Below are 21,491 nucleotides of genomic sequence, written 5' to 3'. Positions count from 1 at the left end.
TTCCTCTGGAAATTCAATTCAGTGCTCGACAATCCTTCACGTCAGCAAGTGTTGCTCAGTGCCTGACCTGAACTTCCCAGCTGCAGTTTAAGCACATTATTTCTTCTCCTAGCACCGTACGGGGAGGACTGACTTATCCTCAATTAGTCCTTCCATTCTGGCAGTGGGATGCTCAAGATGAGATGTCGTTTCATTGGAGGCCTTATCAATGTGAGCAGAGCAGAAAGGCTATCTAATGTGTCTTCAAGATGGTACTCCTCATTTCTGCATATCACTGTGATATCTGTCTCTCTCAAAACAGCATGGCATTGTTAACTCCTCTATGGTTTCTGATCCATTAGCGCTGCAAGACCTTTTCTGTATACCAGCTGTCTAGGCAGTTGTTGCTCATTCTGTATTTATGTAGCTGATTACTCCTATTTTCAAACATCTACCCACATTTCTCCTTATTGACATGCATCCTTTCAGACAGTTTCTCCAATTTGTAAAGATCATTTTGAATTCTAATGGTATCCTCCAACATGCTTGCAGCTCTTCCCAGCTTGTTGTTGCCTGCAAATTTAATAAGCATGTTCTCTATTCTATCAGAGAGATCATTACTGCAAATGTTGAATGCTACCAAACTGCCAAATACCCACCCTATGAGCAGATGTTTCACAAGAAAAAGTCTCATGAGGGAGCACTGAAAGCTTTACTAAAGATAAATGACATCTACCACTTCTCCATTCACAAAGCCTGTTATCCTGTCATTAAAGGAAATTAGATTGATCTGACCTTGACAAATCTACGTTGGGTATTATTCCTTTGCCCATGTGGATATAACAATATTTAGGGTTGTTGCGATTAATAATGCTTTACAGAAACAATAATAAAAGTCTAGCTTCTTGCAACAGTGTCTAATTTTACATAGGAAATGGAAACTAATTTGTCTGGGATGAGGAAAGGCAAGAGTATGGAATCTTCCTTTTTGCACCACCCTAAAACATGTACCATTTGTTGGTCATGGTTGGAACCTTACGTTGGGGCAATTCTGGGATAAATGGACCTTGAGTTTGACGCAGTCCAGCAACGATCGTAACACAAAATAATTCATGGTCTCTTCTGCAATTTCACATAAACCTGGAAAACACTATGTGGCATGCTGCATATTACTCTTTATATGTTAAGTGGAGTTTCTTAAATTCCTCAAAATCATACAAGGAACTGTTCTCACGCAACATACTACAGATTAAAGACAATGCCAGAAATTTTAGCTTAATTTGCCCAAAAAAAAAATGCTTTATCTGCAACAGAAGGCTGCATGTCTAATTGAAAAGACGTTGAGCAGTGCATAGATGCTGACTGAACAATACGTATTCACAGGATTCTGTCTTAACGTGTAAAAAAAACCCAAATCATACTCTGCTCCTAGAATAAAGGCACAGAACTCTGCAGCCATAGGAAGGGGGGAAAAAAAACCCCCAAACTTAGGCAGTTAAATATGTTAAATGTTTCATGCATTTACTACAGCAGAATCAAGGTTCAACAGGCATCGTCAAGAAAGCCAAGTCCAAACCCTTGTGGCCCACAGTGCAGCCGCACAGCAACTTCAACAAAGAAAACTCTCTATTTGCACAATTGCCTCAAGAAACAGACAAACACACTAGAACACAAACTCCACGGTGTCAATGTGAATTAATTCTCTCTGCCCACGTTCCAGGCTGTGCGCTGGAGGATCTGGAGGGCTGCCTCTGCTGTGCACCTCCGGGTTTTGGGAAGGCTGAGATGAGAGCAGCTCTGGCTCCATTCACAGAATGAATATGCGGGCAATTTAGTTACACGCAAGCTCAGACAGCGTCCCTTACTCACATGCACCTGATGATTTAGCGTGAAATCCCCTTTATATTATTCATCAGCTTATTTTTCTATGGGTCACTCCTTCCCACAAATCTATTTCCATTTTCTCTTGACTGCTGAAGGGCATCTGTAGTAATGTCAAATGTTTTCACAGACGTTTTAGACTTGAGACCTATGAATAACACCACAGGTTTTTTTCACAGGGTACAAAAATATTTTTCCACTCTCTTTGTTTTTAAGAGCATCCAAAGACAATTTTTTCAGAAAGATCCAAAAAAAAAATGTCCAACTCATAAAATACAGTCCCCCTGCCTTAAACTTTGGCTGAAGACCAAGCAGGGCGCATTTCAGCCATGAAACGAACTCGTAAAAAGCTGAAAACAACAGGTTGTAACTAAAGAACTTTGTGTAACCTGATAAACTGTGTGTAATGGAGCATAAAAAAGTATGTTGGAAGTCTATATACAGCATGTATAAATGACAAGTCAACAGCCAGGACCATTACCTGTTACACCGAACAGGAGCAAAGGGAGCCTTTCCAGCTCTTGGAACTACCCTCATCATCCTCCCGAGAGCCACACTAGACTCTCTGCAGTCAGCATGCCAAGAATGAGAACGCTGTGCCAGGACGAGGCATCCCAGTCCTTTACATGGGAATATGAACGTATTTTCTCTGTTTTCCTCTTCAAATTTTACTGATTTCCTCTGCTAGAGTACACACACCTCCACCCCCATTTATTAAATTTATTAAAATACATAGTCATCTTCATCCTATCAGTTTTTTAACTGTTTGGGGCTTTTCTCAAGATTTTCACACTACTTATCATTCAGTTTTCCAATTAATCTTCCCTCTTGTAAATTAAACACTGTATAAATACAGTATACCTATAGCCTTCTCACTTCCAAGCTGTGTTTTTTTGCAAATACAAAGATCGAAACCCTTTCTGAAACCGATGCATGGCAACTCTCACATTTACCTCAAAAGAGAAGAGCTTCAGTTTCATGTTTCAAAAGAAAGGAAGGGCCACCTCTGCCTTACATATGGCCCCACAACGAAAGCAAGAGCTTGGCCACACGCTCACGTCTCCCATCCACACAAGCCATCAAATGGGTTTGACAAGCAGTTGAAAACAAACCGTCCTACCTGCCAGGCACAGTTGTGCTAACGCCAAGACTCCAAGACTCAAAATGGCTACGCAACAGAGTTTTTCGGGGGCAAAAAACCTACACAAATAAAGCTGCTGAGTATTTCCTGGCCTCTTTAAAACGCCTTTTTCAAAATAACAGAAGTAACACAACAGCAGTTGCACTAAGAGCTGAAGGGAATTTGGCTAAAAATAAATCACAAGAAAACACGTAGGTGTGTTCTGCACTCTGATATCTAAGTATGGAGGCTCAAGAGTCATTGTCTTCTCCTCCCCGCATGGCAATTAATTCGCAAGGGCTTTTATCAGTCAACTTTGAGGTGAACTAACAAAGTCATCAAATGTAGACAGAGTTTATAATAAAAAAAAAATAAATAAGAAAAGCAGCAAGAGCAAGCAAGAATTCCCTGAGTGCAATCTTCCTTTTAAATCTGCAGTACTAACCAGTGCCAACAGTGGACTGATTATGGTCCTTTTTATGAGACCACGGCTACTTTCAGAGAACCCAGTATCGGCTCAAGTAGAATAAGCACACGTAGCAGAGACAAACCAAGTCCAAACCTCTTCTTGGCATCCCGACTTTATCCAGAGCACCAACTCACAACGGTCACCCTTGGTGACATGAACCTCTGTTGGAAAACGGTGGCATTTACATTTCCTTTTTCTGTCTCAATCCAATTTTACAAAATACATTCCTGCAAGTTGTATTGTTAAAAAAATTATTGTGAAAGAAACGGAAGTAATGAGCAATACATTGCATGAAGGACCATCTAAAAGCACAGCATGACTACAAGTTCATTCCAGCCTGTACTACATGAAATGGAATATATTCTGTCATTGTTTCTTTTTAATACCATGTGAGAGAAAGCCCAAATGTAATTGACATTCAGGGCAAGGTCTAGCATTGCAGGCTACGGTTCATATCCAAATGTAAAGCCACGGTCCACTATAAAACGTGCTTTGGTTTAATTCAGTAATCGTATGTCAGTAAAGTGTGCGAGGTAAAAGACAGTTCTATGACTTAAAACTTTCAGTAAGCACCCTACGGTGTTTTCACACCAACAAAATAAATGAGATTTGTCTTTGGAATAGACAAAGCACTGATTCTCACAAGGGGCTAAATACAGCATTCAATTAAGAGTACACCACTGCTTTTCAGCTACTGATACGTAACGATACACATCTTACCAGAGAAAAAGCATCCATGAACAGATGCTTTTTTTCCTTCCCCCCTTTTAAAACCAAATGTGTTCACCATCAAAAAAGATTGACTAACATTTGGAGCAAACAAATTTCATATTCTTGGTTGTTCACGAAAATGAGTTGATCATCTTATATTACAGTATAGTTCTGAAGCACCAATATAACGAACGGATAATCAAAGAAACAAAAAAAAAAAAGGCATCCCTATTACCACTTCATTGCTTTTCACAACTGCTCAGCTAAAATACTGAATGCTCCAGCAGACCTCATACTGTTCCCCTATCTGACGTCAGTACTACTAGTGGCAAGCAGCAGCATGACAAACCATTATTATTTTATCAGTTTCCTGGCACTCCTTTCCATCTGCAAAGAATGTGACCATCACTATGATAGGATATTTTAAGTATTTCCTTAAAATACTCACAGCAACCTCTGCAAATAGTCACACCTGATTAACATCTGTGAATAAACGCAACTAACTTGCAATTAGATTTGGAAAGGAAAGGGTAAGCTTTACCAAGACTGGTAGTCAGCTAACAGCAGCAAGGGAAGATTATCTGTACAGAATTACTCGCATGACTGGATGAACTGGGATCCAGCAAAATGCATTTTGATGTTCTTAAGGGCAGATATTCACAAGCAAAAACCCAAAGCACATTAATGAAATAGGCGTTTGCTTCCTGGGAATCAGAGGCCCAGAAAGGGACTCAAAGGACATTGCGGAGAGACCGCGTTCCCAGCTCAAGGCTATGGGCAAAAGGGCTAAAGCGCTGCTGTACTCTGGCAAGATGTGGCCACTTCTCTTCTTGGTCCTGGTCGCCCGACTTCAAAAAACATACTGAAAAGTTTGGAAGATTAGTGAAGAACTATTAGAATTATCTCTGACCAGAAATATCAAGACCAACCGACTTTTCTACAACAAAAGTGACAAATTTTCAGCTTGTCTAACTCCTACACTCTGACTTGCTTCTCAGGGAGATTGCATTAAATAGCAGGAGTCTCCAGCCTAGCTGACACAGTTTACAACATCCAGTGTCTGAACCCAAAATATGCATAAACGAAGCTTGAAATAAATACAGATGTGCAGAAGTAATGATTACTTGCCATTTTTACAGATCACATAGGAGACGGGTAGATTCTCTACCATTTAGTTTTCAAATTGTGATTTGATAGCCTCCTAAAAGCTATGTGCTAGCTCATCCACAGCTGTTAAAAGTAGATGCAGAAATTAGTAGCTGAAATTATACAGCCTGTGCTGTGGAGGTCAGAGTAGACGAGTATGCTGATCTGATTTCTGGCCTTAAAATCTATGAATCTACACTGAAGATAAAATTTTAAGCAGGTAGTTTTACTGTTTTTCTATATCACCGAGCCAATAAGCGCGCTGTCTCTCAAAGAACGGGTATTAAATATATCAGCCCCTCAACATTTGCCACTGTGCCGCATAACTTACATGGACACTTAAACATAGGAACTCCCTTGTGAAGGCAAGAGAGTAACTCTGGCTACGCAGCTGAGGCGTAGCGATGTCAAAGGCAAGTGAGACTGCTTTAGCCCCGCGCAGCAGCAGCAGGTGGGTTAAACACGGAGACGTGGGGTAGAGGCAAAAGGCAGAGCCTACACCACGGTCTTCATGCAAACCACTGGCCCCAGGATGTCCCTGAAGACTGACGATGTGCTCAGAGCTGCCCGAGAGCAAAACCCAGAGCGAGCTTGTCTGAAGTGACAGCACCACCTCTCTGGGCTCAGGAGCCACCACTCGCCGAAGGTCAGACGGCGACACTGGGAGGGGATCACTGTATATTTATGCTGTTCTTAACATCCTCCATAGGTCTTTGTACTGACCACTGCTGGATGAGGGATCTGGGGCTAGGGGGACCTCTGACCTAGCAGCTGATGTTGACTGATGAACGATGTTTAGCTTTAACAATTAATAGAAAAAGACAAATGACAATGCTGTGACCTGTTGTAGGTAGCTACCCAAACAAATTCATCTGACTCCTGCAACTGCTGGAGCTAAAAGGGGCATGGCCATAAATGCAGAGAACGATCTGTCGCCTACTCTATACACAGTGTTTGCTCTCACAGCATCCCTCCTACCTTGATGCCTGCAATATTCAGTTACAAGCAGGCAGCGTTGAGGTATTTTACAGAGAAGTGCAGAATCCATTTATACCTACATATATATATGATGCGTAAGGACACCAAAAATAAAGCTGCACAGTAACTGTGGTTAATATATCAACCTGTCCCTTAATGATGCAACCTCAATGCCTCAGGTACAGGGGTTTTCCTAAACAATATTTTACACGTTCTTTTCACTGATGGAATTTGTCAAGCTAGTCAAGGTAGAATTGCAGAAAATTAGTATTTACCTGTGCTGCAATACCTGGATCTGATCATACCAATCACACATAATCGCTACGTGCACTGTTTTGGGACGGGCATGCAAACAAAGAAACCAGGAAACAGGAACAGATGCAAGGCAGCAGTGGAGAAGCCTCAGGTCCAGCTTTTAGGATGGGACCCTGCTGCCCAGCTACGCAAAGTGGCTGTTTTCCAGACCTGCCCAACAGCAAGTCCATCCCACAGGGTGGCCCGGAGCAGCTGTATTTGGAGCATTGTTTGTTGAGGCATCGTTTGGCTTACAAAACAAAGAAGGTAGAGCTGAATCGGGAAGTCAAAACCTGCCACGCTACTCCCATGTCCCAGAACACAGAACAGTAACGGCAGAGCTGGGGCACGAGGGGAACTGAATGCCATAAGAAATGCTCCAGCGCTCTTCTGTCCAAAATCTCTAGATGCAAGATCCCTGGAAAAACAGAGCTCACCTGTAGCCACCTATCTAGAAAGGCCATCGGTATTCCTCCTTTGCCAGGCCTTCCAAGATGTTGACACTACCAAGTGTCAACATCTCACCTTCTCATTTTCTTTTTTAACGTGTCTCCTCAATCCAATTAACATCCAAGAAGCATGTTTGATTGAAAAAAAAAATATAAATCTGCACAACGTGCATACTTATCAGATATAAAGCAACTTCTCTTACAAGGGGCAGGGCAGCCTTGAGACACTTCAGACTTAGGGTCCTTGCTCACCAGAGCTGGTGGGACCCAGAGACCTGCCTTCTCCAGCCCCAGCTCCGGGCTGCAAGCTTCCCCCACCCCCTCAAACAAGAGCCAAGTTTGCTCTATCTTTAGAAATCAAAAGGTGCAAATTGTTTGTTTACCACGTGTCACTTCACGGGTAGTTGGCCTAATACTGCCTTAGTTCTTTCCTTCTGCAAGGTCACTTTTGAAGTGGTTCTCTTCCTTAAGCCCTTTGAAATTCTGCGCAAGACAAACCAAGATATATTTTGGGTAGAAAAGACTTTAGATGGGTCACCTGGTGTCTTCCCTTGGCTAATGGAAGCTGTGCCCAGGACTTCAAAAACAAAGCCTAATTTTTAAAAAACCAAGCCAACAACGAAACACTTTGCTGATGATTTCTGATGACAGTATTGATTTTTTCCTCTTTTCTCTGCATTTTGTTTTGAGAGGCGATTTTTTTTTGTTGTTTTTTATTTTATTAGAGTAAATGACATATTTCCAAAAACTGGAAAAAAGCTGACAATTGAAATGAACATTAAATGAAATCTGCAAAGCCATTTTTCCCATGCACAATCAAAAGCTGACAGACAGGGAAGCACAGAGTGCATAAAAAAAAAAAACTCAACACAAGCAAGCTGAGGGAGAAAGTGTAGAACAGCCATCCTGAATCAGCTCCGAGCTGCTCTAATGGAATTAGGGTCACCCTGACAGAAACACAGTCAGATCACAGAGAAAATTTAATAATTTCTTACTGCAGTCTGTAAAAGCTGGGGAGGATTTCAAAGTGTTTTCTGCCAAATTAGCACTTCTGTATCAACCGTTCAGGCGCCCTGCTCACCTTCTCCTCCCGCATCCCACCAGAGCAGCTGGGAAACCACCGCTCCCCGTCCTGCTGGCAGGGGGGCACCTGGAGAGCCCCCCTTTTTCTGACACACTGCCACACGCTTAACCTTTGGATGCCCCTTCAATTCCTCAGCGCTGACGTTATTCACAGCTCCTGTGAACTCGATTCCAGGAGAGGCACCGCAGCGCGCGCGCACCCGGTGTTAATTCTGCTCGGCGGTACATATTCAATCTGTTTTATCTCAGGCATTAACGTCTAGCTATCTGCCAGCTGCCTAATTGTCAGGAAGCTACGGTAGCGATGCTGAAATGTGTTGCGACAACAGCAGCTCCAAAGCGCAGGCGGGGAAGGTAGGGAAGCCCTGGTTGTGGGGGCTCCCCGAGCACCCGGCCACGAGCCCCGCGGCATCCTGCTGCTGGGGATGCAGCACAGCCCATCACAGCCCTCCTTCCCTGTCCTTGATCCTCACCGTTCCCATAAAAAGTGATTTGGGGGACTGACTCCAGGAATTCAAACACAGGGAGAACCCTGCTCCCATTATCACGTTGCTTTTAATTAGGGAAATGTAAGAACGCTTTGCAGATAAGGAGCCTCCCAATCCCTCCACTGCCCCCAAACAGTGCTGCAATGGGGAAAAGGAGGCACCCCAGTGAAATCCCAAGAACAGCCATATTGTATCAGGAATCCAGCCAAATAAACTGCCTTTGGGCCAACAGGATGCTTTGGGGACCACAAAAATTGAAGAGGGTGCATATGGGGTTGCTCCTTTCACAGCATCCCTTCTCTAGCTCCAGTGTGCAGATATTACCATACCTTCCCCTTGCCCTTCACTTCTCTCCTGAACCAGGGCTTCCCAACGCCACATTCACTACTGTACCTTGCCCATCTGCATCACTCATGGCAGGACATGAAATACGCGGGGTTCGGGGATGATTGTTTTCACCCCTGCAGGGGCACAGAGCAGGCCCTTTCACACAGCTCCCGCCACTGAGAGCTGGCAGCAAGATTCAGTGGCGTCAGATAATAGAAAAGCTGTAAGTTGCCAAAATACACAGAGTGACACTTTCCATCCTAAGAAACCCCCAGTTAATCCGTGGTGGCTGTGGCAGTGAAAAGGTCAGCATTCTCCAGATCTGCCTTCCAGATTAGAAAAAAGTAATTCAGAGTCAGTCTGCGCCAGAGAAAAAGGCGCACACACAGATATGCTTGCTTCTCAACACAGAAGTGTTGCACATCTGAGACACCAATATTTGGATCTGGGCCTGTGAAACAGGGCCAATTTTGTTAAATTTAAGCATGTGGAAGTATTCCACAAACTTAGCAAACCATGTCTACTACAAGTTATCCTCGGGCCAAGAACTGTTCTAGGACATCTGAAGCTCCACCAGCTTCTGTACACCTGATGCAGTGATGCTTCTCTCCTTTGCAGGGGCCAGGATAAAGATGATGAGCTTCAGGGAATTTTTATACACCTCAAGACATTAACCATATACTTCCCTGTGCCAGACTCCAAAATGGGCTACAATGTGTGGATAAAGTGATCTGAATAGGAATATTCCATCAGCACCAGCAGCTAGGGAAGAAAGCAGAGGAAGGAGACAGCTGCTGCCCCCAGTTTAACTGGGCAGCTCAGACTCATACAGACTGCATGCTAATCCACTGCCTGTGCAAGTCATCTTAGTGACAACAAAAATAGTGAACTCGTATCTTTCCTCACATCACCCCCCCTTCACTCTTCTCTCCAGCTACTCTAAATTTGCTCCTTCCCCTTTCAGTCAAGGACATTTAGGACCCCCAATCCGTTTCCTCCATTCAGCCAAGCTCCTACCAACATGAATCAAGATCTCCTTTAGCTTTCACAAAATTACATCTTAATTATAAGCCTGGCTAAATTGAGCTAAAAATGGAGTGAGAAGCAGACGGTTGGTGGCAGCTCAGGAGGTGCATCACGGTCACCCCTCTGCTCTGACTCAAGCATCCCAGGAGCCCTCGGCGCTTACAAAGGCACAGAGTATTCACAACTGCTGGAGTCTGCAACGAACATGCAAACGTTCGGACACTCTGGAAAAACTGGTTACTGGTGAAAAAAGGGGAAAAGGGACCACACAAATACCTGGGGATAACCTAGCAAATACACACAAGGGAGTTACGCAAAACAATACTGTGCAAAGAACCCACAAGGTTTACTGCACTCTGCGTAACTCATTTGATGGGAAGTTCCTACATCAAGGTATTTTCAGTAGGCCACCATCAGCCAAGTTTCTCCTCTTGCGTGTCCACAAGGGCGTTTTCGCACAGCTTTCTCCTTGGCCTGGATGGGGCTGATCAAAGCCACTCACAGCGGCGCTGTCAGACTACCAGGGGAACAGGCACGGACACAACAGCTTAAAGCACAACCACGAGGAAACGTGCTGAAATACAGGTGTAGGAGAGCTACACGTGAAGGTAAAAACTTGCACCCTTTCCCCAACAGCTCTCAGACACTTGCTGACTCAGGAGAGATGTCTCAGTACTACACAAACTACAAGAGCTGGTAAAAGAACAAGGAAAATAAAGTAACAAGGATTGCCGTGACCCCAATATTTCTCTCTTCCTCCGCCCCCAATTTTCTTTACTCGTCTGTACATGTTAAAAATCAAATTGTCAGGTTTTGATCTTGCAGCTACTACAGAAACTCTTCCTGCGCTTGAATAAATTTTTTCAGCCTTTTTAGTTCTAATTTTGCCCCTTCACACACGTACTGTTTATGTGCATTGCGTGCGTTGGAAAATAAGAGATTTGGGGGTGGGGGGTGTTCGTCCCTCAGTCCTCAGGGTTTCTAATGCAAACCAAGAAGGTTTAATATCTGTTGAGAAAAAGTCTGCAAGGTATTCAATCTTTCCAAAACGGAATGTTACTTACTGTCTGCTCCTGCTAAAGGCAGCATCAAGCAGCAGAGGATGGCTGCTGGCACAGTGAGTACTGGGACGCAGAAGTTAGGCACCATATTCCAAAGCAGAGCAAATCCTCTTCAGTCTGAGGCAAGTGGTCAGCACATCCAGCGTTACAGACACAGACTTACTCCTGCAAACCAAGAGATGAAAAGGAAAATGATCAAATATGACACCACACAGATTAACTGCTGATAAACCAAACTACGCTGTAAAGACATGATTACAGATACTTCTACAGTGAAATTTATCTTTCCTGCTTGAGCAGCATAGCTCCACACTGATGCTCCCAAATCCAACCAGCTGTTTTCAAGGGTCATGAGGCATAAATGCACACCCATCTCAAAGTTTATCTTCATGTCCAGAATCTATTATGGGATATAAATACATCCTTCAATTGTTATTCACAACAAATAGTTCTCAAGTTGCATGTTACAATGGAAGAAATAGTCTTAAGCTCGTGTAACTCTTCCTCATCCATCTGCCCAAGCGAGATATGCTTGATTGCATACGTAGGGTGACTTGCGGTCAACTACATGTTAAGCGTAGGTTGGCCCATCCAGCTGGGCTGGTGTACACCAGACAAGTCTCGACAGGTCCAAGCAGGAGAAACAGAAGCCAAACTGAATCAGCTGTCAGTTCACAGGGCTACCAGAGTCCCAGTAGAAGGTTAAGAACAGTGTCTATAAAGAGAAGCTTTACCCAAAGCAAACACCTAAGGTTCAACCTCCCAAAAATGGAGAGGAGAACCGTCTAAAAGGACTGGAGATTAGATACTCCTTCTCCAGAACAAAGCAAATTATCTTGGAAATTGGCTTAACTTGGGCATCTGCTTGGATATAGAAAACACAGAAAACTCCTTGAAACCCAATCGAAACCGGCAGGTATTTAAAAAGAACACAGTTTCTGTATATCTGCCTTCTTCATCTTTTCAAGAGAATATACTCATTTTACTTTCACCTGAAAGTCCAAGGTCTGCCCATTAAGACAGACTGTAACAGAGTTATCAAGCCCCATTCCCTCAAAGCGAAGATGCTCAGCAGGGACAGGAGCTCACTCTTTCAGTGCTGGGCATCCCAACGCAAGCTCAAGAGTCATTCAAAAGTCAACGAGATTCTCCTTCACTAAGCTGCAGGAGTTACCAAAAGTTGACAATACAGCATTAATAGTGAAAAAACCTCATCCTGGCAGATGCCAGCCCAACATCCAGCAGCCTGCAGAGGGCAAAGGACTTGAGACCTGAAGGTTTCCCAAGTCTTCAACAGTGCCTTGGTGAAATGAGGTATCCAGTGGTGTATGTGTAAGTAAGATTCTGGATGCCATGAGTATCCTCAAAGCAAAGTATCTGCAAGTACACAGACTGTATGTGGCACGACCCACCACTCTATTCATGTTAGCAGACATTTCAAAAACATATTCAAGACTGCTCTAACGAAGGTATGTTTGCATGTTGCCGGGGTTTTCAAAGATGAACTATGTTACTGCTTTTTATTTTTTCTTTGAGAACCAGGAAGCTTTTGATGGAGGTATCACATGTTACAAACATGTTTACATCTGACAAAAACACAGTGTTCAAAGAATGCCAGCAATGCTGGTGCTCAGGGAAATCTGCAAGAAATCTCAAGAGAATCTACCTAGGCAAATATTTACATCGCATCATACTAACAAACAGCAGATCATGATTCTTCTCCATTCTGTTACTGTATTTGCACGGTAAATCTTTTCACACGTTATAATATCACACAATACAGAGAAATCTTTATTTATGCAATGTCTTCTACAGCCAAGACATCTGAAAATACTTTATAAAATAACGTAGTTCGAACCTAGATGCAGAGAGAATACTGATCATCTCATCCTGCTTTTATTATCTCAATGAGAAAGCATAAATCCAAGTAAGCTCCACAGCAAGATTTTGAATGCTGCAGAAGAGGCTTCATACCAGCCACACACTCAGTTCTCTTTGTTGCTCTCCAACCTCCATGTCCTCATTCATCTCTCGCCAAAGAATTACTAAAAGCACCATTAACAAGTCTTACACCGCAGAGACAGATACAGATAGTCGTATCTTTATATTATAGCTGTATAAGCTCTCTTCCAATGGGAAGCTCCGTTCACTCCCCAAGCTGTTTGCCCGGCATTAGCCAGCTCTCCAGACAGGGCCCACACGGGAATGGGAAGAAGTGCCTGGATTAAGAGTGAAGATTATGTCTCTAAATTCTGCATGTACAGTGCTAATTTGCGCAGCCTGGAGAAGTGAACCCACTGAAGCATACTTTAAGCAGCAGTACATCTGGCTCAACAGCAGCCAGAATCTTAAGAGGCTACTCTTCTTAGGGAGGGGAAAAAAACCACCACTGAGGGTTGAAATTACTGTGTCAAAACTAACGATGTGTGTCAAACTCACTCAGATTAGGACAGAGAACAAGTTTTACAGGTGGTGCTGAAAACATCTTAGGTATGTATCAGACCAGATTGGGGATGAATAGCTTTCAGAGAGCTTTTCCTCTTTCATTCACTTCCATTAACAACAAAAGCGCCCGATCTAATGGTGTACCCTGAGCGCAGATTGCTCAGAAGTCATGTGAATGGCACCTCCACAGCCCTCATTCAGGAGTATAACTCTCAGGAACACAAAAACCTCAGCTAAAGAATAGGTCTGTCTCTCAATTTCTCTCTTCTTTCAGCAAATGTGATCAAGCTTCTCTCCTGTTTCAAGCTTGACAGATTTACAACTTTCCTCTCAAGCCCATGAGATACATACAACATGCATCATGCAAAACTGATGAATTGTCAGTTACCCTACCAGATGCTTTATAGACTTGATCTTTTTGCAACTGTTTAGTGCTCTATAATAATTTACCATCTGGCAGAAAAGCCAGATTTTCTTATGCAAGACAGCTGTCTGTCCCTCCAAAGTTAATAGAGCACCTTTGGCCCTTAACAGGATCAAACTTTGCCGCTTCCTCTTTCCATGGTTGCTCTGCCTATGGAAAAGTTGTCTGTATTCAATATTTAAAGCCCTTTAAATTGGAATGTTTTAAAATTTTATAAATCTCAGTAGCTGTCATTCTCTTTTGAAACTGAAAATATGAAAAAGCCTCTCCCAGTGGTTCAGCTCTCCCATTTTCAGAAGGGAGGTGCTCTCTCCCAACAAGACAACACGATATTCAAGGCAAGGTGTTAGCTGAAGCTCGGTTAACCCTTAGAAGGCCGGTGTTACTCTGACAGTTTTGAACTGCCATCTTGGACCAATTTCTCCTGGGGCAGAAAGGCAGCATAAGACAGAAAGTATCTATAAATAAAATAACGTGGGTAGACTTTGGTAACGAGCTAAAACAGATATAGAGTCAGTATTGCTTGGGTAAAATCAAGTCCAACAGCAACCAACCCACTAATGCTCTTAAGACTATCAACATTTCTTTTGCCCCAACAACCTCGTGCCTCTTCAGGCTGCTCTCTCTCTCTCATCTGGAATTCTCTCCTGTGCATCAGATCACCTCAAGCCCCTGCATTTGAAGGCCCCCTTTAATCCCACTGATTTGACCAGCCCCTCACAACCCATACGGCATTTGGGAGCCCAGACACTGTACAAGAGGGTTTTTCCAAAACACATGTACATTCTCATTGCTACTTCTGCATCTGGTCCTGGCAACATTATAAACTCCAGACCACGTAACCCAAAAGGAGGTTGAGGCTAAGCACTCCAGATGGCTTTGTAAAAACAGCTTTGAGTTTAGCAAGCTAAACTCCTGCTTCTGCTACAAACTCAGTGTTAGAACTACCGAGTGCTAGTTTGGCAGAAAACTAGAAAGCGGGATAGCACAACAAAAAATACAGCAAACTTCATTTAAATATAGCTGATTTTGCCATGGGGCAGGTGGATGGAAAAGAGGTGGTCTTGAGGACGTTTTTGAAATCTACATGGTTTGATTCTTTCAGACAAGCAGAAAAAGCTGGACTCATTTAAAACAGAGCCAAGAATACCAACAGCTCATATGGTACTAGGAAATTCTGGCAATGAGTATGTCCCGCAGGAGATGGCAAAGAGATTAGAAAAAGCAGTCAACTTTAAAGAGTCAAGAGGAATTTCAAACCAGCACTGAATAGCTCATGTCCTCTATGAACTCTTCTGGAAACCAAACCAAACTGAAGCAAGTGTCATGTGGGTCACTAGCCGTGAACAGCGCGGTGAAGAAACGCAGCCCCAAAGTAAGCCTGCCCGTTCCAAACCAGGGTCAAAAACATTGCACTAAAACCGCTTTTTAAGTTAAAGCTACTTTGCAACCCAAAGTATCTAAACAAGTCAGCACAAAAATATTCCCTCCAGGGACCCCTGTACATCCACAGAACTGCCAGGTTCGGTTGTGTGTCTGACTACTGACACTGCACTTGCTGTGAAACACAGTTAAGAGGCTCTCTAGACACTTACAGGGCAGAAAGGTAAGCCCAGTACATACGCAATGTCCTTATCTGACCCGCAGACATAATAATATCTTTTCAAAAACGAACCTGAAACAATTGTGTTTGCTTTTCAAGGTGGAAACTTCTTAAAACATTATCACCGTGAGCCCAAGGATGCCAGTCAGAAGATACCAACTGGATGCCACCCAGATGATAGTGAAGAAAGGGCTAAAACCACATCAGTTTCTCCCAGCTCTACCGCATGTGTAACCCATAATGAAACCCAATTTTCCTTCTGGACACCTACCCGCAACTTTGTATTTTACACAAACACCCTGAAGGGGAACCAGTGCTCTAAAGGGACCCCATCACCACAATACTTTGGAGTGTGACACAAACGTTGTTAATGAGAAACTGACCAAGCAAGGAGGGGGCACGCGCCACACAGAGCAATGAGGCAGCTATTTAATACTCTATTAAAAATGAGAACAATAAATGGCCACAGCTCAACTGCTTCATTCTGTATATAACACCTCATCTGTGCTCTGAAGGAAGATGACGAAAACCATGAGGCACCCTAGAATTCAAGATCATCACATTGCACACATTAAAAGTTGTGGAAGCACAGTTACACACAAGTTAATGACTTTTGAATGTTTCACTTCGCTACATTAGTATTCCTTTAGCATAGATTTTTTCGTGCTTTTCTGCGAGAAATATAATATAAAGAGACTTGGGGAGTACAACAATATGGCCAAAAAAGACAAAATGAGTCTCATTTCACTCCAAACTCCCACATGCAGGGAAGGTATTAGAAAGATTCAGTGGGGAGATATATGAAGATGGCAACATGAGCATAAAGGAGGAGGGAGGAACTTCATATGAACTTGCAATACAGAAAAAAAAGGGCAAAAGCTAAAGCGACTGCTACATGAGCAAAGGTATCATCTCCAGGACCCAGGTGTGAGCAGGCCTAGAGCATCAGTTTGAAGACTCTCAAACCATCTGGAGAGAAGGGATGAGCAAAGCAATGCGAGAACCGGGAAGGATAAAAATCTCTGTCAAGTCGCAAGCGCTAGACAGACTGGCTAAGCAAGATGGGAATTTGATAACCATCTGTAAGTACATGAAGGATACAAACACCAAGAAAGGAGTGGAGGAGTATAATTAGCCACGGGCATATAACTGTGAGTAATGGAATGAGGCAGAGCAAAAGAAAGTGTATGTTGAATAGTCTCAGTAAACTCTCCAAAAAAGAAAAAAAAGAAAAAAAAAATCCAGAAGAAAGAACAGACCCCAGCAGCAAAATGTTTCATCATCTGTTTGGATGAAAATTAAAAACTGAGTGGTGGGGGGGGGGAACCACAACCGAAAAGAAACACTCCAAAATATCCCATAATCTAGGGGAAAAAAAGACCTGAACAGAGGCAGGTTGGTATGGGGAAATATATACAACGGCAAGAATGATTCAGAGCTACTTCAAAAAGATTCTCCTTATTTTGGCAAAGCATTAAAAAACCAAGTGTGAAGGCTTCAGCAACAAGCTGGCCCAGCCACAGATCTCTCTGATCCTGAACACAAAATCACAACTTGACCCAAGGAGAGGAGCAGAGGGAAAGAAGCATTAAAGTAGGATGCAAGAACAGCTTGGATACTCCTGTCTGCCTTCCTGGCTACATTTGCTTCTGAAGGTATTAATTTCTGAAGGTGTCATTGCCTACAGACAATCCTAGATAAAAAGGAGGATTTTTTCCACTAGAACAAGGATTATGAAGGGCCCCGTTAAATAACTACGGTGATAAGTCAAAATGTCCACTTAAAATATAGATCAGCCTTGAGCCTCACAAGCCCAGCCATCATTCACAGTGAGCACTAAATACAAATCGCTGTAGATCACCCTACCCAAGTGCACAGGCTCTTCATGCCTCCTGTAAAGTCTCCTCAAAAGTAGTAAACTATTGCGTATCGCCCTTTCAACAGAGGTCTTCTACATTTACAGATAGGCCCAGCAGCACAACCAGATGCATGGATTAAAGGTCCAGGGCAGTAGAAAATCCTACAAAAATTAAAAAGAAATGCAGCTATTCCTTAGCTATCAGCAGACTCTGCTAACGTGGAGGAATGTGCTCATGAGTCAGCCACAAAGCAAGAATTCCTGTGCTTTCTTGACAAATTACCACACACACGACATATATTCTTAATACAAATGACCGTGCCATCACGGGCTTGCTTTCAGCACAATGGAAAACGCTGTAAAGATTGAAATCCCAAGGTACCAAGTCCTCTCCTCTAAAACCCAACTCCTTGGCATCAAGTTCTGCAAATCCAGCATGTAGAGCAGAAGGTTTTAAACTAAAGAGAGGGAGAGATGAGAAACATGGTCCTTCTGGGCTTGCTGCTGACAACACACCGCAGCTGACTGCTATTTACTGTACAGCTGTGGTACTGATATTTCTGCATCTGGTTCCACGCTGGTTCTGCATCTCAGACTGACAGAATAGGCAAAGCAGAGCAGATGTGAGATCCACTGAGCACCAAAACTAATTTTAACCAAAACCGCAAGAATGCAAAAGATCAATCAGATGAGGGATAATCTCTCCTTCCTTCCCTTCAAGGATTTCCATGATGTCTACTGGCTTGGGACCAAACTAAATCCTAAATCAAATCCTAATTGAAAACTAAATCAGTTTCTTCTTTGTAAGAATGCTTTTGCTCTACCTACATATCTACACAGCTTCGTTAGCGGCCTCAGTGCAGAAAGTTTTCGGAGGCCTCCTGGAAACTGAACAAATTGTAAGGCCGTTCTCAGGGGCTTGGGCATTTCAAGGAACTACTAAAACAGTTTTCCTTTGCAGAATCCACGAAAATTTGGACCCTATGAGAACATGATCTTTCAGGTATTCTGTTATTTTCACAGTAATTTTTGCCTCGACCAGAGTATGAGGTATATAAAGAACTTCCTTCTGAAAGAAGTGGCTCTTTTTAATGAAGAATCCCTTACTTTTGCTGGAAGTTCAGCTATGTTTTACGTAACATAGCATGCTGTTGGGATCTGCTCACTTAATGCTTTTCAGATTAATAGCTCACTGCAAATCTGCTTTTGCCAAGACTTCAATTTCTGAAATTTGCTTATCTTTTATATTTAGAAAGACTGGGCACAAAACTAGTACCAAGTCTTCCACAACATTTTTAGCAGTTAAAAACTGCTGCAAAGAAATAACTTCCTTTTTTAGCAGTACCCCCCTCTTCCTTAATTGCTGTCTTTAACCTCCTGTCATCCAGTAAGCTCCATTTTCACATGAGACAATGGCACTGATTTGCCTAAATTATTTATCTTCTATGTATAGTTGTCAATTCTTCAAAGCCCACCTTGGGTCTTTCAATTTTCCTTTTATACTCATTATACTTTATACACTCTACTAATGCCTGGGAGTTGGGTTTCCAAATTTTCATCTCAAACAGCTTCTCAAACCTGCCATCTAGCTAGCGTGAATTATCCCCAGCCTTGCTAATTTAACTGCTTTTCTCAGCTTGCTTTCTTACGTTCCGTTATTGGCTTCAAACCACATCAAGGAACTGGTTCACTCCCCCCTCACCACCTTTTTCTTTTCTACTCTTATGTTCTCCCATTTTAATTTTAGGGATCCTTTGAGTAATTTGTTCACTTTCTTTTAAGTTGTCCTTTCTGAAGTTTAGCGTAATTCTCAACATTTTGATCTTCTTGGCCCCTCCGAGCTCAATGACCGTACTCCTGCACTACGCACACCGTAGTCATGGCCACTCATGAAGATGTACGTGAGGATCTTACAAACAACTTGAACTTTCCTGACTCAGCAGCAGCTCGACAAATACACAGGTGATTAAATAATAGTGAGCGACTGCTCATGTCCAGAGCTATTTCAAGTCTGGCTCTGGAAAGCGCACACGCGCTGGCGACAAAACCTCCACCCACCATCTCACAACCTCTGTCCTATGTGGCAATCGAGTAAAAAGGACTTACTGCTTTGATCCTGCAAGCAGAGACAATAATCCTTCTCCACAGGTCCAACCAAGCACCCGTGAAGCGTCAAGTTCACACAGGCATCTTGGCCACCATCCTTTCTAGACATGGTCACCACCAGTAGAGGAGCAGCACGACTACAGCAGACCAGACCCCAGCCCCTGCCAGCCCCACGTGCCTCCCATCACAGCAGCCCATGTCAGCTGCCTCAAAGACCGTGCAGGAGAAGACAGCAGCAGGCTGCCACGGGGCTGGTTTCCTACCAACGCCATCATTTAGCAGACAACGTATGCCCTACTGGAGGGTTTATATATCCAATTAAACTTTCTGTAATTCTCATCTTGTGAAACTATGAACATTTCCAACGCTAGATTTTGGAATTATTCTCTCCTAAAGGGTTTCAAAGTTAATTATATCATTGTTGTTATTACTGTCTCAACCACAGATACCGCTTGAACCCCATTATTGTGCGTGTTACTGAGGGCTAAAATAAGAATAGCTGCTGCTTTGGTGTGCTCTGGAGCTAGCCTTTCCTCCAAACTGCTTCTCTAACCTTTGCCCAAACATTATGTATGCTCAGTTTATATGCAGGTAGTTAACGTAGCCTGGTAGGATAAATGCACTTATTACATTTATTAAACCGAATTCTCTCTGTGCAGAACGCCTCCAGCATCCTGCAGTCCTCTGGCTCTGGAGGCATTTGGCTGTTACCATGGAAGACAGCACCCAGAAATTCCCTTCGCAACTAATAAGCAGGAACTATGAAAGCAAAAGTTTCATGCAATTGCCTTCTGTATGAAAAATGAAAACTGTTTCTGTAACCTATAAAGGAACCAAGATGCAATCAAGCTTATTGTAATAAGATGCTAAATTTATGATTATTCTTTTTGTTTTTTCCCTTCTACTAAGCCCCCCTTGCTTTGCTTTGGCAAATGGAAACACCCTCTGAGGTAGCATATACCACATAGTACCCGAGCCATATTAAAGGGATGTAAATAAAAATCAAGCCCCAAGTGTAATACAACGCTTATTGAAGATGAAGCAGCCAAAGTTCTGTAAATTAAAAATCCTGAATTAATGGTAGCAAAGTCAGTCTTAACTCTGACTCAGTCCAAAAATACAATTTCTCTCCTTCAGTAGCACTTCAGACTAAAAATTAAATTCTGATTTTTTGCATCATATTCTGTACAGTAAGACACACAAAACATCTAGACATCAGATTCTGTCTTGTTCAGATCTGAGACTATACATTCAAAACAGTTTGATGGAAGAAAAATCAATTAATATATTTTACAAGCCTTCTTTGCTTGGCAGATGAAAGCCGTAGTTTCCTAGTTACTTCCTGGCTAGAGGGACCGAGATAACAGCTGCATCCAGGCTGCAGCGAATCCAATGCTTTCTGGACAGGCCAGCCATCTTCCATCTTTCATGCCACAAAGCAAATCCCAGGACTCCACAGAGTCAGACAGGCCAAAACTTGCTTCCACACTCACGTTTTCGTGCACATGCTCTGCAAGAAAAGCCGGACGCGTGGAGCACGCACTGCAGCGCACACAGGTGCTGAAAACTTAAGGGGCAGCAGACAGCAAGGCTCCACATGGCTGCGGATCTGTGCTGCCTGCCGCCTTATCAAGGATGCGCAACCCCATCTGCTTCTGATCGGAAAGATCACAGAATTGCCTAGGTTGGAAGGGACCTTTCAGATCATCTAGTGCAACCATCGACCTAAAGATGAGAAAAGGTGGGAGGCTAGAAAGACTGTGCACATTTTAAGGAACTTGTGCCATTGCCCCTCCCAACCTCAGAAAGAAATCCAAAACACACAGCAAAAGTCAACATCACCACCTCTCAGGTAAATTGGGCACATCACCATCCCTGCATGGGTCTCTTTGCACCTTGAATAATCCTGTACCTCCCATGGACCCCCATCCACCATAAAATCCACGTTAAATATACGTGGGGGTTTGCAGCATTTATTTTTTTTTGTTTACTAGAAATAATATGCTTTTCTAGCCAAAGGTATTGAGTGCCTGGCAGCTACGT

At 43.0% G+C, this 21,491-nt stretch overlaps 1 protein-coding gene across 19 annotated transcripts in view; it reads right to left on the bottom strand.

Annotated features, from left to right (window-relative positions):
• The window catches only part of PTPRF (protein tyrosine phosphatase receptor type F), a 393,802-nt gene that overhangs the window by 245,648 nt on the left and 126,663 nt on the right, over positions 1 to 21,491 (bottom strand). For all 19 annotated transcript variants that reach the window (XM_074596399.1, XM_074596401.1, XM_074596398.1 and 16 more), the window contains one exon: positions 11,016 to 11,177. In XM_074596399.1, coding sequence (XP_074452500.1) covers positions 11,016 to 11,100 — 85 coding nt within the window. In that variant the 5' untranslated portion in view covers positions 11,101 to 11,177. The remainder of the gene's footprint in view (positions 1 to 11,015; positions 11,178 to 21,491) is intronic.

Source organism: Larus michahellis, chromosome 8, assembly GCF_964199755.1.
Source record: "Larus michahellis chromosome 8, bLarMic1.1, whole genome shotgun sequence".
Lineage (NCBI taxonomy): Eukaryota > Metazoa > Chordata > Aves > Charadriiformes > Laridae > Larus > Larus michahellis.
This window is presented reverse-complemented; position numbering and strand designations above follow the sequence as displayed.